Source organism: the organism of the source record quoted next, unplaced genomic scaffold, assembly GCF_019419815.1.
Source record: "Pyrus x bretschneideri cultivar Hongxiangsu unplaced genomic scaffold, Pyrus_bretschneideri_v1 Contig140, whole genome shotgun sequence".
Classification (NCBI taxonomy): Eukaryota; Viridiplantae; Streptophyta; class Magnoliopsida; order Rosales; family Rosaceae; genus Pyrus; species Pyrus x bretschneideri.
Genome location: NW_025999436.1, coordinates 215896 through 234772, shown reverse-complemented (window position 1 = coordinate 234772; position 18877 = coordinate 215896). Strand labels below are relative to the sequence as shown.

Below are 18877 nucleotides of genomic sequence, written 5' to 3'. Positions count from 1 at the left end.
GATTAACCAACGGCCCATTTAAATGGAGCCGTTGGATGAAGAAAAGTAGCCGTTGGGCTACAGTAAAACTGACAACACAGATGCACAACCCACGTGGGTGGGCCTTCAGCTGCAGTGCTTCTAGCGCGTGAGGGAGATTGGGTTTTGGGGTGTGGGCTTCACAGCCCACTTTTCACTCTCATCCGTGGGTCCCACTTCAATATGTGGGCTAAATTTGTGACCGGTATTTGCCTTCATTTTAAGTTTTAGGTTTTAGGTTTGGTTTAGGTTTTGGGTTGGAGTGGAATTTGGGGGGTAAAAAAAGGGAAAATTTAGGTTATAAGCCACCATTGGAGATGATCTTAAAGGCCCCTCCTGAAAGAGGTTTTTGGCTTTACCACTGCCTACTACACCAAATGTCATAATATAATTGGTTAAAATTTTCTTTTCAAGTTTTCAACCAATTGTATAGTTACACTTGATGTACCTGGGCGCATTCCAGCATACTAATATTTCTCCTCCAATTGAAAGATGTAAAATATCCACATTGGCTAGAATTAAAACCTAATTTTACATCTTTTTGTGACGATCCCGCCACTCAAATAAAGAAAATAAATGAGATGTCAAACTTTCATATTTCAAATTGGGAATAGAATTCATGCATTTACATCATCTAGAAGTGTAAAACAAGAGTAAATATGATTTTCATATCAATTAGCATCTCTCTAGTGTAGATGCCCTTATGTCTCCTATTAGAGATGCTATTAGAAAATGATCGCAACTTGAAATTGCCATCGGAAGATTCTTGATCGAGTTGTTATTAATGATTTATGACCATTGTTTGATTTGGAAAGAAAAAGATATGGACAACTTTACAGAAACTATGGACACATTTACGGAAATTTTATATTTTCATATTCATGAGGTTTTCTTAGGAATGTCATATTGTTTGGTTTAAGATCCATGAAAATATATTAAACCCCTAAGTTGATGCAAGATATCACCCTACACCCCATCAGATTTCGCAAGAAACACAACTTTTATCGAACACACTACTGCACAAGGGACATAACCACAGCTGATTAGATCATGCAATATGTGTTTATTGGTTTAATACACGAGATTCAGTGAAATTAAAATACGTTCAAAAAGAAAAAAAAAAACGAAAAACTTGTGACGAAAATTAATGCCACTTTCGCAGGGAACTCAATTGCATTTAGCACATGCAACAAGCCTTTTAAACCCATAGGTGACCCGTATGGGACGAGTCAAGTCTCGTGAGGGTTTCCAGAGACGTTACCCACAAACATCACATGGTAATTTGATCAACCAGACCCAACGACTGTAAAAACATCTGTTGCTCCATGGACATCAATGCTGGGTTCCGATGCACAGTGGACACCTTCTAAATCTTGCACATAGTCTGGCCTTATATGGAGCTTGCTTTGCAAATGGCGAAATTGGAAGACCACTTGTGTGAGATAGAAAACTAAAGGTTGAGTATGATTTTGCTTGGTGAACGTTCCTTCTGTATATTCATCCTTATATAGAGATTACAAAAGAGAGTTTGATGTAGAACAAACTCTTGTATAATAAACAGATAATACAAGTGATAATGACAAGTGATAAATGGATTAATCCAAAATACAAAGATCAGATAAGTTCACAGCTAGGACTATTCAGCATCTTTTAAATATTCTTGCGTTTGTTGCGGCTTCTGTTGGCCAGAGGAAATATTTGAATTTCCTCTTGGCCGGCTGGATGGTTTATCAAGCCCCCGCAAGATGAGCGGTCGACGACGAACGAGAAGCTTGGACAGAAGAAAATTGAAGCGTGCTGTTGACAAACCTTTAGTAAAGAAATCGGCAAAGTTGGTCTTGTGTGGCAACAAAACCCACAGTAAGTTCTCGATGAGTTACCTTTTCACGGATGTAGTGATAGCCCACCTCCACATGACGAGGGCGAGTATGGAAAACATGATTAAATGCCAAAGAGATCGCTGAAATATTGTCACACCAAATTTTAGGAGGTGATAATGGAACACGAAGATCATTAAACAACTTGCGAAACCAGGAAATGGTGGCGGCAGTATAAGCAAGTTGCCTATAGTCAGATTCAGTGCTCGAACGAGAAACCCCGCGTTGCTTATTTGAACTCCATGAAATAAGATTGTTGCCCAAAAAAATACAGTAACCCCCAGTAGACTTACGGTCATCAGGATCACCAGCATAGTCAGCATCAGCATAAGCCACAAGATTAAAAGAACTTGGCTTGTACACTAAACCATGGTCAGGAGTAGTTTTCAGATATCGTAAGATATGTTTAACCGCGATCCAATGGGTAGTAGTAGGACGATGCATGTACTGACATACCTGATTGACGGCAAAGGCGATATCTGGTCGGGTAAAGGTGAGATACTGAAGAACACCAACCACACTACGAAATTCAGTCACATCGGAAAATGGTTCACCATCATACAAGCTGAGACGATGACCATTAATGGCATGAGTGGAGACAGGTTTGCAATCCAACATGTTGGTGCGTGTAAGTAAGTCCATGACATATTTAGCTTGAGCCATATGCATACCATTCGCAGAACGATGAACTTCCATACCCAAAAAATAACTTAAAGGACCTAGGTCTTTCATGGAGAATAGCCGAGCCATTTCTTGAATCAAGAAAGAAATGGTAGATGTATGATTACTAGTTATAAGTATGTCATGCACGTAAATGAGCAAATAGATGGTGACGGAACCATGAGAATAAATAAATAAAGAAGAATCTGCCAGGGATGCAACAAATCCTAAGTTCCCCAAATGATTGGAAAAACATTGAAACCAAGCTCGTGGAGCTTGTTTCAATCCATATAATGAGCGTCGAAGTTGACAAACATGAGTGGGATATTGTGGATCAACAAAACCAGTGGGTTGCCGCCTATAAACTTCATCAGAAATGGTGCCATGTAAAAGGGCATTTTAGACATCCAATTGTCTTATAGGGCAAGAAAAATGCACAGCAATGGACAAGATCATACAAATGGTAGAATGAGTAACAACTGGACTGAAAGTCTCACCATAATCAATACCTTCTTGTTGATGAAAACCATTGGCCACTAAACGAGCCTTATAACGCTCAATTGAGCCATCAGAACGTCGCTTGATGCGAAAAACCCACTTGTTAGGAAGAACATTCATGTGAGACTGAGGAGGAATTAAAACCCATGTTCCCGCATGTTGTAATGCATTAAACTCATCAGCCATAACTGTACGCCATTCAGGGTACTTTTGAGCCTGTGAAAAACATGTAGGCTCTGCAATAATATTAGTAGAAGACACATGAGCATACTTAGGATTCGGTTTATGAATACCAAGTTTTGCTCGAGTAACCATTGGATGCATTGAATTACTCATATTGGAAGAGGAAGATGTCGGTGTTTGAGTGATGTGGGTGTTAGCACTCAAGTCGAGAAGCCATGTGGTGGCAGGTTGTACAGGAGGAGCACGAGAAGAGCTTTGAGCAGCATAGGTAGAGAGACATACAGAAGGTACACGTCCTTCATATAAAGCATTCATGCGATTAAAACAATCAAATGCTGAGTGTCCATACCTTCGACATATTTGACATTGAATCTTACCACCCATGAAATGATCGTGGGATGGAAAACCACTGGGAGCAGTACCCAAAAGACCAGGACGGGGATGGGCATTAGAGGATGAACTAGAAAATGAGCCTCCACGAGAACCAGAGAAAGAGCCACCCCGAAAACTAGAGAAAGAGCCGCCACGAGAACCAGAGAAAGAGCCTCCACGAGAACCAGAGAATGAGCCACCACGAGGTGGGTTTGCAGGAATACGGCAACCACGAGTCGCAGCCATAGCAGTGATATTAGAATCACCAGGAATAGTAAACGTCAACTGACAACGTTCAGCACTGAGCAACAGAGCTTCAAGAGCAGCATAGGAAATTGGTGTTTCACGAGCTTGAATGGATGTAACAGTATGCTCATACAACGGACTAACATTGTTCATTATGATTGCAACTAAGTCTTCATCAGTGATGGGAGACCCAGATAGGGCAAGCTGATTAGCCAAAGAATTAAGTTTGTCCAAAAAATCTGTGATGGAAAGATCACCACGGCACTGATTCATGAACTCCCCACGGAGCTGAACAACCCTGTTATGCGAAGAAGACGCATACCGGTCTTGAAGAGTGCGCCACGCATCAGCAGCGCAGACTTTGTTCACAATAACAGAGAGGATGTTGGGAGTTAAGGAACTCGCCAACCAAGAGAGCACCAGTTGATCTTACTGTATCCAAGCCTCATACAGCGGATTAACCGTATTAGTCAATGTTCCATTAGCATCAGACAGAAAAGCGGGTGGACAAACGGTAGAGCCTTCTACAAAGGAAAACAGACCACGACTATGAAGAAGAGGAATGAATTGCGCCCTCCATAGAGGGTAATTGGTACGGTCTAATTTAATAGTCAGGAAGGTGGTGACATTAGGGTGGGAAATGGTATATGCAGCTAAAAAAGCCATTGAGATGGGAGAAGTGTTTGAGTCGTTGGACAGAGAGATGATGATACCAAGATAGAAAACTAAAGGTTGAGTATGATTTTGCTCAGTGAACGTTCTTTCTGTATATTCATCCTTATATAGAGATTACAAAAGAGAGTTTGATGTAGAACTAACTCTTGTATAATAAACAGATAATACAAGTGATAAATGGATTAATCCAAAATACAAAGATCAGATAAGTTCACAGCTAGGACTGATCAACATCTTTTAAATATTCTTGCGTTTGTTGCGGCTTCTGTTGGCCAGAGGAAATATTTGAATTTCCTCTTGGCGGGCTGGATGGTTTATCAGTGTGGAGGTATTTGGTCTGACATTCTCAGTCTCGAACAACGTGCAATTTTCATCGATCGTGTTCTCTTTTCGTGTGTCAGTGATGGCCACGATCTGTAATGGCTGGCTAGTTTGACCCGGCACCCTTACCAAGTAATTGCATTTACATTGTACTTGATAAGTATTTGTTATTTACATTGTACTTTATATGCACGTATCCGGGGGTTTGTGCATTTTCCGTTGGGAATAATAGGGTAGGATTCTGTCCAGTGAATTAGAGAATCCTGCCTGCTCTGTCGTGAAAGTAATGGTGGTCTTTGTTAGATTTCAATGCAAAATGGTTTGGTAGGATTGCTGCCATGTTAAATGGGATGATTTCAATGTAAGTAATGGTGGTTTCTGTTAGATTTCAACGCAATTAATAGGAAGCAAACCCAAATGGGTGTCGGGGAATTAGATTACCCTTTAGCACTGGAAAGCAATTAGTTTATCCCCTCGCATTGGAGAGCAGACCCAAATTGGGGAATTAGTTTACCCTCTCGTTCTGGAGAGTAGATCCAGATGGGCATCGGGGAATTAGTTTACCCTCTCGCACTGGAGAGTAATTAGTTTATCCTCTCATACTGGAGAGCAGACCTAGATGGGTGTCGAGGAATTAGTTTTCCCTCTCGCACTAGAGAGTAATTAGTTTATCCTCTCGCATTGTAGAATAGACTCGGATGGGTGTTAGAGAATTAGTTTACTCTCTCATACTGAAGAGCAATTAGTTTACCCTTTCGCACTAGAGAGCTTACTCAGATGGGTGTTCGGGAATTGGTTTACCCTCTCGCACTGGAGAGTATGGAAGTTGTTGTTGAGAGCACAGTTAAGGAAAACTGGACTGCTAGACAATTGAGATAATCCTCAACCTATGAGGTCTTGTTCGACGATCTGCTTGTGGAACTCATGTAAAGGTGTACGTGGGAAGCGCAGTGAACTGTTCCCAGACTTTCTTTAAGTATTGAGTAGATATTTTGTTGTGTGCCCTTTTGAGGTTTGGTTGGTGATCAGCTGAGAATTTGAATGGATTGAAAGCTTCTTCACCACTAAGTCTTTTGCTAGTAGGGGCTGCTAATAAAGCCTTATCTTCTGCTCCGTCATTGGATGCTTTGAAGTTTGGAGTGCCATGGGCTTGGTTAGCGTAAGCCACATGGTAAGATTGGCACGGCTGAGAGTCGTGGAGCAGGAGGAATTGGACTACTAGGTCCGTGATGCTCGACTACTGGACAAGACCTACCCCTGTTTCTTGGAAATTGAGCTGGTGTGTCCTTCTGATACTCATTTTCCCCTGGCATACTATTAGGCTGAGCTGATGCATCTGTAGGAACATAATTAATCTTTATATCCGACAATCTATGTAGGATAGTTTCGTTTGCTCTATCTTTTCAATGAAAGGTGACACACTTATGTTGGTCATGTCTCGGCAGAGCTCTCAACTTCTTCCTGAATTTTTTGCTATGTAGGATAGTCCCGGTCGTGACCTATTATTTTAGGCTTCTCTTCCATGTGTTTGGCTTGTCTATGTCTTGGTTATAGTGTATATGGTACATTCCTAGCAGGCAAGCGAATTGTTCGTAAGCCGCGGGTTGAACTTAAGCCAGTTTCAGTGACTACTTCTCTTCGTTCGTCGTGTTGCCTACTCCGATGTAAGGTGCAAAATGCTCCTTGCAGGCCTAGCTATGAATGAACACTTCACCTAAAAGGTTACTCATGTTGATTATCAGAGTGTGGCCCTAACAGTTTATGTATGTTAGGTTCGTGACTGGTCAAGTGGCTGCTTGTCGGGACGCTGCTAGGGAGATTCATAGTCTGCCCCTGTCCTACTTTAGGACTATAAACACGAAAATTCTGTAACAAATAAAGCGAGAACACGTGTACAAAGTAGATTTGTATTGATGAATTTGTAGGGTTACAATCTCTGTTTACAATTTCCTTCTGATTTAGTCTTCAAATTTGATGTAGATGCATAGGTTATTGATCCACGGGTAACGATGACTTGATCTCGGACGAACGATTGAACGATGGCTTCAAATTTTGAGCTTGAAACATCGCTTGGATGGGCTTCACCCCAAGTTTAGGGCTGCAGTAAAAGGTGATGTTGATGTAGAATTTTGTTGATTTAAGGGTCTTGACGACTTGATCTTGAATCGAACGTCATTACAAGTTTTGAGCTTGCAACAAAGTCTTGAAGAAATCGGCACAAGTGCTTGGTTATTCTTCAAGGGAATGCTTAAGCTTTGGTCGAAAGAAAGCTTCGACTTTGGTTGTACGTTGTTTGAAGAGAGCTTTGGTAGCATATTAGTCTTCAAAGATTTGGCAGAGGTTTTCCTTTTGTGAGAATTTCGGCCTTTCAATGTAGAAATTGTCGACCTTATGCTTGTCTTCGTACCTTGTATTTATAGACTTCCAAAGCCATGCCTTTGGGTGGATTTGGCTTTGATTTATGTCTTGATTCATCCATGGGAGAATTTAGGCATGTTTTGTGTCTTATTTTCAGCCACTTTCCCTTGCTTGGCCGAATTTTGGGGAAGTTTTGAGCTTCCTTTGCTTGATTTGTGCCATATGTCATTGATGACTCGTCCATTTGTAATGAGTCATATGCCACGTGGAGCTTTGTGATGCATCATTTGCATGCAATGAAATTTACATGTCTACAAATGCCTTGACTTCAAGGCATGTTGTAGGCATGTGCTTGTCACATGTAGGAAATGTGTTTTAAAGTCCTGCAATGTAAATGTTCTAACTCAAGGGTTGTCGAGACTTGATCTTTAGTTTGATTTCTCAAAGGGCGTAGAGGCATATTTCGTGAATGGAAATGATGAATTTCGTCAAGGGTTGTTGAGGCGTATTGCTTGAATGAAACATTTCTTCAAGGGCTGTTGAAGCTTGATCTTGAATGAAATGAAAATTTTCTTCAAGTGCCGTAGAGGCTTAATCTTGAATTGAAATGATGAATTTAGTCAAGGGCTGTTGAGGCGTATTTCTTGGACCAAACATTTCTTCAAGGGCCGCAGAGGCTTGATCTTGAATGAAATGAAAATTGTCTTCAAGGGCCGTAGAGGCTTGATTTTGAGAGAAAATTTGAAAATGGACAAATCAACACATATTTATTGTGTGTATTTGATTTTCCATAATCTTTGGCAAAAACATTTGGTGTATTTTGAGACTTGAAATTTTTTTTCCTGTGGGTATGGGAAAAATGCTTTTCCTTCCTTAAGTAGGAGCCTCCTTCAATTTTGGCAATGAGGGTGATTTCCTTCCAAGGTTTTGGAAAACTTGGGTGATTTCCTTTTTGGAAAGCTCTAGTGCTTGTCCTTGGGTAAGTAGGATTTGAATTCCCTTTTTTTTCGGTTTTTTTTTTTTTTTTTTTTTTTTTTTTTTTTTTTTGCTTTTCCTTTCCATTTTTTTCGGCCAAGGGGGTGTTTTCCCTCTTGGTTTTGGAAACTTGAAGACTTGTCCTTGCTTTGGAGGGATTAACTTTTGTATTTTGGCAAGGAAAGGTACCTTCCTTTGATGTTTTGAAAATTTTAAAGCCCTTTCCTTATTTTTTTTTTTTTTGTTTCCTTTTCTTTTCTTTGCTGATTTTTTTTTTGTTGCAAAAAGCATCATTTTTTTTTCTTTGTGACCGAAATCAGCTTCCCTTTTTTTTGCTTGGAATTGCTTCCTTCTTGCAGCTGAAATGGGCTTCCTTGTTTTGATTTTTCTTTTGTTATTTGATATGTATTCTTCCTATAGAATTAGGAAGCAATTCACCCTTATTTCTAGGGCAATTGGGTGTCTGTTTTTGTCATTAACTACCCTTGTTGTGCACTGCCACTGCGCTTGCTGTTGTGTCATGTGCAATTGCTGCTTGCTGTCGTGAGTTGTAGCTTCTTAAAGCTTGTTACAATGTTTCATTTTTTATTGCGTGGTGTTGTGTGAAAGATTGCAGCGGTGTTACGTTGTGTAGTGCCTTTTGGTTGCAATTTTCCCTTGGTGGTGACGTTACCGTGCAATGCAAGAAACTGCTTACGTAATCGCTGCAGGGTTGAGTAGTGCGATTGCGTAGCATTTTGTGTTTCTTTGTTACTGTAACATGCTTTGAAGGATTGTCTTGTAAATGCCTTATTTGCTGTGCTACTCAAGCTTTCTGGCTGATTTCTTTTCATTGTTGTGACTTTGTGGCCACCTCAATCTTATGCTTATGTTGCCTTGTTTGTTTTGTTGTAGCACTCTTCTTTTTCAAGTGCTTTAAGAGCAATACCATCACAACTTTTGTGAAGGAAGGCGACAAGATAGGGGAACGACGCTGAAGCTTTGTGCGCCGTTGACTGGCCCTAAGGCGCTTGTTCTTCCTGTGAAAGACAACTCGATGCATATCAAGTCATGGTCTTCTGAAGTATCTTGGGAGATGACAGATTTTGGTCTACCAAATACAAAGAAGAAAACGTGTACGTCGAGGATTTCTTATCTTGAATCCTTCGCACGATGTTTGTGACAATTCACCGACTTCGTTTAAGCTTCTGGGTGATCGCATCCATAACGGAGCTATGACTTAAAATGGCATCTTGTCTACAACTGGAAAGGCTGTCTTTGCTGAGTTTTATAGGGAATGGCTTGAAAATGTCTTGAGTCGATTTAAGGATCTGCTTATTAACGGGGGTTTTTATCACGCTGTATACGCATCTTTGTTTAGTTATGATCGCCATCCTTCCGTCCTTCGTGCATTTTTCGAGCATTGGTGTTTAATGACCAACACACTTCACATGGCACAAGGAGAGATGTAGATTTCACTTTGGGAGCTCCACAAGATAGGAGGCTTGCTGATCCAGGGTAAGTTTTACGATGAGGTTGTTCCTAGCGTGGAGGAATTTTCTCATCGTAATAGCAGAGGATTGCTTGCGAGTTGCCACAACTTGTTTTGGGATATCATAACCAGGAGCCTCAGGGCAAGTCAGGCGTGAAGATATCTTCATAGATCCGATTTTGCTATTGGGGTTCCATGAAGTACAGGAAGCCTTCGAGAAAAAGTGGCCGTAACAAGACAACCAAGCCAAACGGAGATTTTGATTCGTCAGGTGCCATTGGTTCAGCTGGGTGCCGTACCCTTGCCGAATTAAAAGTGTTTGATGAACTTGGCGTACCGTTAGAGCATGTGGATGAATCTTACCTAGTCGCTTTCTTAGCTTGTTGGCTTTGTAAGTTTGTTTTCCCCAAAGACAAGGTCAACTTTGTCCATCCCGGAATCTTCAAAGTGGCTAGCAAGATGGCTGCAGGTGAATCTTTCAGCCTTGCTATTCCGGTTTTAGCCAACATTTATGATGGCTTGATTATTGTTTCGAACTCGGCGAGCACTGAAGATTGTGCTGCGATACTTGCCCACCACTATATGTACGGTTGGTTGGGTGAGTACTTTAGCACTCATTTTTCTTCGTCAACTTTAGACAAGTCGACGCCTTCTTCGTCAACTTCAGCCAAGTCAGGGCCTTTGATGACGAATTATTCTGGCATGCTTTCTGCAAAGAGCCTTTCATGATAGTAACACTAGAGTGGTAGTGACATTGTCGTTTTAATTAAACAAACACGACCTATACTAGTGCCTGAGCCACATGAAGTCCAGGTTAGGCCTAGGCCAATCCTAAAAGTTTATGAATAAACAAATTATATTTTTATAATATAGTCATCTCAATACTAAATTTTGCAAAGTTTTAAAGCCCCATTACTCTTGTTTGATAAATTTTCCATGCCAATTGCAAAAACCTTAAGTTTTCTCCAATTAAGTGTATTGTTATGTTTGATTTAATTTCTTTTATATGTCATAAAGGCCCCTCCTGAAAGAGGTTTTTGGCTCTGCCATTACCTAGTACACCAAATGTCATAATAGAATTGGTTAAAATTTTCTTTTCAAGTTTCCAACCAATTGTATTATTACACTTGGTGTACCTGGGTGCGTTTCCAGCATACTAACATTTCTCCTCCAATGGAAAAATGTAAAATATCCACCTAGGCTAGAATCAAAACCTAATTTACATCTTTTTGTGACGATCCCGCCAATCAAATAAAGAAAATAAATGAGATGTCAAACTTGCATATTTCTCATTGGGATAAGAATTCATGCATATTTACATCTTCTAGAAGTGTAAAATAAGATGTAAATATGATTTTCACATCAATTAGCATCTCAGAAGTGTAGATGCCCTTATGTCTCCTATTAGAGATGCTATTAGAAAATGATCGGAACTTGAAATTGCCATCGGAAGATTCTTGATCGAATTAGTTATTAATGATTTATGACCATTGTTTGATTTGGAAAGAAAAAGATATGGACAACTTTACGGAAACTATGGGCACATTTACGGAAATTTTATATTTTCATATTCACAAAGTTTTCTCAGGCCTGTCATATTGTTTGGTTTAAGATGCATGAAAATAGATTAAACCCCTAAGTTGATGCAAGATATCACCCCACACCCCATCGAATTTCACAAGAAACACAACTTTTATTGAACACACTACTGCACAAAGGACATAACCACAGCTGATGAGATCATGCGATATGTGTTTATTGGTTTAATACATGAGATTCAGTGAAATTAAAAAACTTTAAAAAAAGAAAAGAGAAAAAAGAAAAATGAAAAACTTGTGATGAAAATTAATGCCACTTTCACAGGGAGCTCGATTGCATTTAGCGCATGGAACAAGCCTTTTAAACCCCTAGATGACCCGTATGGGATAAGTAAAGTCTTGTGAGGATTTCCAAAAACGTTACCCACAAACATCACGTGGTAATTTGATCAACCAGACCCAACGGCTGTAAAAACACCCGCTTCTAGCCTTCTACAATGCTGGCAGCGATGCAAAGGGGACACCTTCTAAAACTTGCACATAGAGCTTGCTCTGCACATGGCGAAATCGAAAGACCACTTGTGTGGAGGTATTTGGTCCGACATTCTCAGTCTCGAACAACGTGCAATTTTCATCGGTCATGTCTTCATTTCGTTTGTCAGCGGTGGCCACGATCTGAAATGGTGGTCTACTTTGACCAGGCTTCCCTACCAAGTATTTGCCGTTTACACTGCACTTGACATGTACGTATCCGGGGGTTTGTCCATTGTCCGTTGTGAATAATGGGGTAGGATCCTGTCCAGTGAATCGAAGAATCCCGCCTGCTCCGTCGTGCAAGTAACGATGGTCGCTGTTAGATTTCAATGCAAAAGGGTTTGGTAGGATTGCTGCCATGTTAAATGGGATGATCACGTTCACTTGTCTCCTTTTATTTTTTATTTTTATTTTATTTTCTTTCTTTCCCGTGTGATTTACTTGCTCCATAGGTTCTAACCTGCTACCCTATTTATAATGCGGATAAGCCCAGACCATCATTCTATATTCACAATATGTGTTCACACTAATGGTTTCATAAAGGGAAACTTTGGATGCGGTCCTTAGTTATAAATATTCTTTGATTCAAACCTTGTTGGTTTTTAATTTTTGATTAAGGTCTTTGAAATCAATGTGATAATTTATTTCTATGTACGTTACTATATTTTTTAAATTAAAAATTAAAAATTTTAGTTGTTTATATAAATGAGATTTTAAATTAAAAAAAACACAATTTGTGGGATTAAAAATATTAAAATATAAATGTACTATTGTGTGTGTGTATAAACATGGGTACATTCATCAAAATTAACCAAAAAAATTAATTGTATCAAAACATGGGTACATTCTTCAAAATCACAAAAAAGAAAAAAAAGAAAAAAAAAGATACTAGGCTTAATAACATTAGTAAATTTTTTTGATTAAACTTGACATGGATACATTTTAAAATTAAAGAAAAAAGAATGTACCCATATAAGTTTAAAAATGGATTAGAAAAAAATCGTACATTTTACATATAACAAATTGGTATATTTAAGAATGAGTACATTTTAAGATTAAAAAGTTTTACATGAATGGGTACATTTAGCAAAATAAAAAGTACAAATAAAAAAAATATATGGGTACAAGCACAAATAAACTTTAAAAAATATGGGCACAAAAGGAAATTAATATATGGGTACAAATTAAAACTGAAAAGAAAATTGGTACAAATTAAAAAAGAATTACAAATTAAAAATGGGTACAAACTAAAACTAAAAACATCTGATAAAAAATATAGTCATAAATATAAATATACTAATTGTAACATTTTTAACATTATATGAATATATTTAGAAATAAAAAAAATATTTATTAGTGAAATAATTAATGATATTATTAATACCTAAGGACCTTGATTAAAAATTGAAAATGAATAGGATTTTAATCAATGAAGTGGCAAAAGGAAGGATGAGAACCTAATTTCTCCTTTCGTAAATAAGGTGTTATTTATTTATTTAATTTTTTTTTAGGATTATGGAATTGCGGTTACTTTTCCTAGTCTTTAACTAATATTTCTCACTGTTTTTTCTTTCACCAAAGAAATACAGTTCTCAGTAGTTCTAAGTCTTTAATTAATACAGAAGAGTCCTAGTAGGTTTTAGTAGCAATTGGTTTCCCTTGCCTAGAACCACATCAAATTAGGAAACAACTCTCTCCTCACCTAAGCATCTTGAGAGTTGTGGATTTGTGGAGCCCAAAATAATCTCAAAAATCTTGGATGCAACACATGGACTTTTTCTCAAGAAAGACACGATTCCCCTCATTAAATGGGCAGACATACTCCCACACGCAGCTCAACATCCCTGGAAGTTCAAGCAGTGAACTAAGACTGCTAAAAGCTCCCTGCTTTTGACGCAGAAAAGTCAAAGACATTAAAGACAAGATTAAATACCAAATCTTATCTTTAATACCATCCCAATTGAAGACAACCATATCAAGTAAGGAATCTCTGTCACAATCAATTAGAGACATTCTTACCATTATCTCAAGATATTATCTCCGAATTAATTTCTTGGGAATACTATTTGCTTGCGCATCCTACAGATGACATATTTTTGCAAGTATGATGGCATCATGTGTGGGGTAAAACCCTAAGCTCATGGCCAACCACCTCCTATAAATGCTCCATCTCATCAAAATTCAGTAAGCTTTTGCTATGCTACCACTGTGGATACAAATTAATTTCCAACGTCGTCTCCTTTGACAAAAATGCACCTACAAAATAATAATACCTGAGACAAAGGCCAAAAGCCTCACGCGCCCATGATGATTTTTTTTTTTGGGGGGGGGGGGGGGGGGCTTTGGCCGAAGAATCTCCAATACTAAAGTTAGAATTTGAGAGAGAAAGTGTTGAGGAATTTTTGGGGAGAGAATGACCTAGCATTTTAGTGGGAAAATATGGCTATTTATAGGGCAGTGATTGGCCCTATTTGGAGAATAGGAGCTGACCACATATGGTCAAATTGTGAGTGTAATTGCAAGATATTATGTGAAATAATATCTTGCAATTAACTTCGCAATTAATCTCAAATTGAATAGGAAAATTGGGAGTTACCTTTTGCGTGCGGAGTGATGAGAGGGTTTTGTATAAATACCATTTTGATCACCATTAACTCTTCCTTGATTGAGCCATTATTGGCTGCTGCATGTGCGTGGGAATCTTGATGTGCCTCGAGGGTAATTTGGTCATTTTCACCCAAAAGTACACGTGTCGCCTCTATAATTTTCTTGATTATTTTTGGCTCCACAAATGCACCCACACCTATTGGGCTACTCATAGGAAAGTGGAGCAGATTAGAGATCTCCAACTTTGATGCAGATTCCCACTCAGACTTGGAATTAGATTCTTCTAGGAAAAGGAAATAAATCGCCTCCCAAGCCTTTTTAAGCGACCTTAAGTAGGGGATTAAATCAACTTTGGAGGGCAATGATTTATGCCTGCAAGAAAGAGAGAAAGCTAGAGGATATTTGTTCCCCCTCCCCTAGCACTCTTCTTTGTTTGCCCGTGCAAAGAACCATCTTCCGTTGATCTCTTTGTCTTCTTTGCACAGGACTAAAGTAAGAAAAACTTAATTTTCTTTGTCTTCTTCTTGGGTGGTGCTGCCATTGGGCAATCGTCGGGGTGGTGCGGCACGTCGACCAGCAGGGGCCACAGCTTGTGCTGCGTTGCTTGACTGAAGCCAAAGGTTGGCATGACATGGGCTGAGGAAGTGGGGTGGTATGGACCACGGTTTAGGGTGCCACGTCTGGGTTGTTTGCCAAGAATGAGGAAATTGCTTGAGTTTGATTTCTCAGCTATCGGTGATGGAGCAATGAAAGATGAAGCTGCCAAGATTAGAGCTACTGAAGATGAAATGTCAGATGACCGAACTGTTGAGCGTGAAGTGGCTCCTACCCCCTGACCATTTGCTGCTTAGCTGGCTTTTAAGTATTCGATCTTTTGAGTTGTGTGGCCTTCTCGCACTGAGAGCAATTAGTTTATCCTTTCGCACTGGAGAGTAGAGCCAGATAAGTGTTGGGGAATTAGTTTACCTTCTCGTACTAGATAGCAATTTGTTTTTCCTCTCACACTCGAGAGTAGACGTAGATGGATGTAGGGGATTTAGTTCACCCTCTTGCACTGAAGAGCAATTAGTTTAGCCTCTCGCACTGGAGAGCAGATCCACATGGGTTTCGGGGAATTAGTTTACGCTATCTCACTGGAGAGCAATTAGTTTATCCTCTCGCATTGGAGAGCATACTCAAATGGGTGTCGAGGAATTAGTTTACACTCTCGCACTAGAGAGCAATTAGTTTATCCTCTCGTATTGGAGAGTAGACTCGGATGGGTGTTGGGGAATTACTTTATCCTCTCGCACTGGAAAGCAATTAGTTTATCCTCTCGCACTGGAGAGCAGACTCGGATGGGTGTTAGGGGATTGGTTTACCCTCTTGCACTAGAGAGCAAATAGTTTACCCTCTTCCTCTGTAGAGCTTACCTAGATGGGTGTCAGGGAATTGGTTTACCCTTTCGCACTGGAGAGCATGTAAGTCGTTGTTATGAGAGCAGTTGAGGAAAACTGGACTGCTAGACAACTGAAGTAATCCTCAGCCTGTGAGGTCTTGTTCGGCGATTTGCTTTTGACTTTGAACTGCTTGTGGAACTCGTGCAAAGGTGTATGTGGGAAGCATAGTGAGCTGCTCCCAGACTTTTTTCAAGTATTGTGACATCGTTAGATATTTCGTCGTGTGGCTTTTTGAGGCTTGGTTGATGATTAGCTAAGAACCTCAATGGATTGCAAGCTTCTTCACCGCTAAGTCTTTTGCTAGTAGAGGCTGCTAATAAAGCCTTGTCCTCTTCTCCGTCATTGGATGCTTTAAAGTTTGGAGTGCTATTAGTTTGGTCAGTACAAGTCACATGGCCAGATCAGCATGGCAAGGAGTCATGGTGCAAGATCTTCACAATTAGGAGCCATGGTGATAGATCAAAGACTGCTAGGAGTCATGGAGCAGGTAGGCACATCTATGAGCGCAGAGCCAGGGCTGGCTTGGGCCAGGTTGTGAGCAACAAGAGAAATTGGATCACTAGGTCTGTGATGCTCGGCTACTGGACAAGGCTTACCCCCGGTTCTTGGAAGTTGGGCTGGTGTGTCCTTCTAGTACTTGTCTGCCCCCGATTTTTAGAAGCTGAGCTGCTGGACAAGGCCTACCCTTGCTTCTTAGAAGCTGAGCTGCTGCGTTTTTCGGAACATAAATAATCTTTGTATTCGACAATCTAAGTGGGATAGTCCCGTCTACTCAATCTGTCAATGAAAGGTGACCCAATTATGTTGGTAATGTCTCGTAAGAGCTCATTATCAGTAGCTTCATTACGTTGGAAATCGTGCAACGTTCGGTCAAAAGTCTCTCAACTTCTTCCTGAATTTTCCTTTAGTGGGGCAGCGGAGCTTTCCGCTGCCCTCGATCATGACCTATTGGTTTAGGCTTCACTTCCATGTGTTCCACTCGTCTATGTCTCGGCTGCCGTGCATGTGGTACATACCTAGCAGGCGAGCGAATTGCTCACAGGCTACTTATTGTACTTAAGCTAATTAAAGTGACTGCTTCTCTCAGTTTTTCGTGTTGCCTACTCCGATGTAAGGTGGAGGATGCTCCTTGCAGGCCTAGCCATGAATGAACACTTCGCTTGGAAGGTTGCTCATGTTGATTATTGGAGTTTGGCCCTAACCGTGCATGTATGCTCGGTTCGTGACTGGTTGAGTGGCTGCTTGTTGGGACACTGCTGGGGAGATTCACCATTAGCCCTTGTCCTACTTCGGGATACCTCATCTGGGGCACGCTGCAAGAGCTAATTTACCAAGGTAGTCTGTTGCGTGAAGGCGCTTATCAACTATACGACTTGTCGGGACAAGTGTTCACCATTTGTGGTGGAAGAGCTTGGAAGATATTCATCTCCTTGAGTAGTGGAAGTGTAATATACTCTGGGCACGAGATTTGAGTTAGGATATGTTAAATCTGCGGAGAAATGGGATGAAAATACCCTCAGTTCAATCGTCGGTCAAGAATTTTGAAGTTAGACGATTGAATTGGTCTTGGACCTGTTGGGATTGCTTGGTGGGCCACGGGAGTGGGCTAGACCTCAAAAATGGGTCGGGACATGGGATAGGGTTGGACCGTTGGCGTGAGTTAGGCTAGGAAGCACACTTGCGCTAGGCCTCCTCTTTCCTCGGCTCGGCTTGGGCTGGCTGTTGTATGGCGCGGGCATGAGCATGGTAATGCAAAATGGCGCGGGCTTGGGCTTGGCGTTGCTCTGTGGTGTGGGCTTGGGCGTGCCAGGCTACTGCTGCCGGCGTCTGGGCCTGGGTTGCAGAAGTGGCAACAAGCTGGGGTGTATCCATGGCTTGTGCCTCTTGGGTTGTGGCTTGATAATCCTGCTGCTATAGAGCTGGCCTACTCCCCACTGCCATGGTGGTCCCTGTGGCTGCCATGGTGGTGGTGCTCCGTGGTGGCAAAGTTGCTCCTATTGCCATCGCGTTGAGCCTCGTGGATCGTCGTGGTAGGGCTACGCCTCGTCCTCCATCATTTGATCCGGATCTTTGAACGTAGGAAGTTCCGTTCGTCGTCATTTTCGAATTTCCCGTCATTGGTATTCAAAGAATTAAAAAATTCTTGGAATAAGAAAGTATGAAAAATTTACAAACGAACAAGAAATGACAAACTCTCAATGAAAGCACCAATTTGAGGATGCAAATTTCCGCCATCTTCGCCTTTGACGAAAATGCACCTGCAAAATAATAACACCTAAGATTAAGGCCAAAAGTCTCATTCCCCCACAAGGAATTGTGAATTTGGGGGGGGGGGGGGGCTATGGCTAAAGAATCTCGGATGCCAAAGTGAGAATTTGAGAGAGAAAGTGTTTAGGAATTTTTGGAAAGTGAATGGCTTAGCATTTTGGTGAGAAAACATGGTTGTTTATAGGGGAGTGACCGGCCCTATTTGGAGAATAGGGGCCGGCCACATACGACCAAATTGTGAGTGTAATTGCAAGATATTATGTGAAATAATATCTTGCAATTAATCCCAAATTGAATAAGAAAATTGGGAGTTACCTTTTGAGTGAGGATTTTATGAGGGGTGATGAGAGGGTTTTGAATAAATATGATTTTGATCACCCTTGACTCTTCCTTGATTGAGCTGTTATTGTTAGTTGCATGCGCATGGTAATCCCGGTGTGACTCGTGGGTAATTTTTTCATTTTCATCCAAAACTACACGTGTCGTCTCCATAATTTTCATGATTATTTTTTACTCCACAACCACTCCTTGTATTACGTCCGATTAATTCAAGCAGAAATTGAGTTTTCACACGTACCCAAATCCATTGTTTCGAAAATTGCTTATTTTTTATTTAAAGATTTCATGCATAGGACACTATGGATTCATGTTGTACAGAGGGGGACGTTGTTGTATGATTCAGATTACTAATTTATATTTTATGAGGTATATATTTGTTTGTGATTTTTCAACAACTGAGTTGTTCAATTAGCTGAAGTCATTGAACTGACGCCATATTGATTTAATAGATGATCTCATTGCAAGGCTTTAACTAATGTGGGGACAATTACAGCAGGC

General features: G+C 40.4%; 1 protein-coding gene across 1 annotated transcript; it reads right to left on the bottom strand.

Annotated features, from left to right (window-relative positions):
• Positions 1 to 1304: 1304 nt before the first annotated feature.
• Positions 1305 to 2645, bottom strand: LOC125475360 (uncharacterized mitochondrial protein AtMg00810-like). The gene is made up of 2 exons (XM_048580067.1): positions 1899 to 2645; positions 1305 to 1520 (listed from the first exon to the last, which is right to left on the bottom strand). Exons 1-2 carry the CDS (start codon positions 2643 to 2645, stop codon positions 1305 to 1307), a joined length of 963 nt encoding a protein of 320 aa, XP_048436024.1.
• Positions 2646 to 18877: the final 16232 nt, after the last annotated feature.

Bases quoted from the DNA above. Each gene is read 5' to 3' on its own strand.
- LOC125475360 (XM_048580067.1), bottom strand. From the start codon at position 2,645: ATGGCTCGGCTATTCTCCATGAAAGACCTAGGTCCTTTAAGTTATTTT. The intron at 1,521-1,898 runs GTAACTCATCGA...TCTCTATATAAG, and splicing joins ATCACTACATCCGTGAAAAG to GATGAATATACAGAAGGAAC.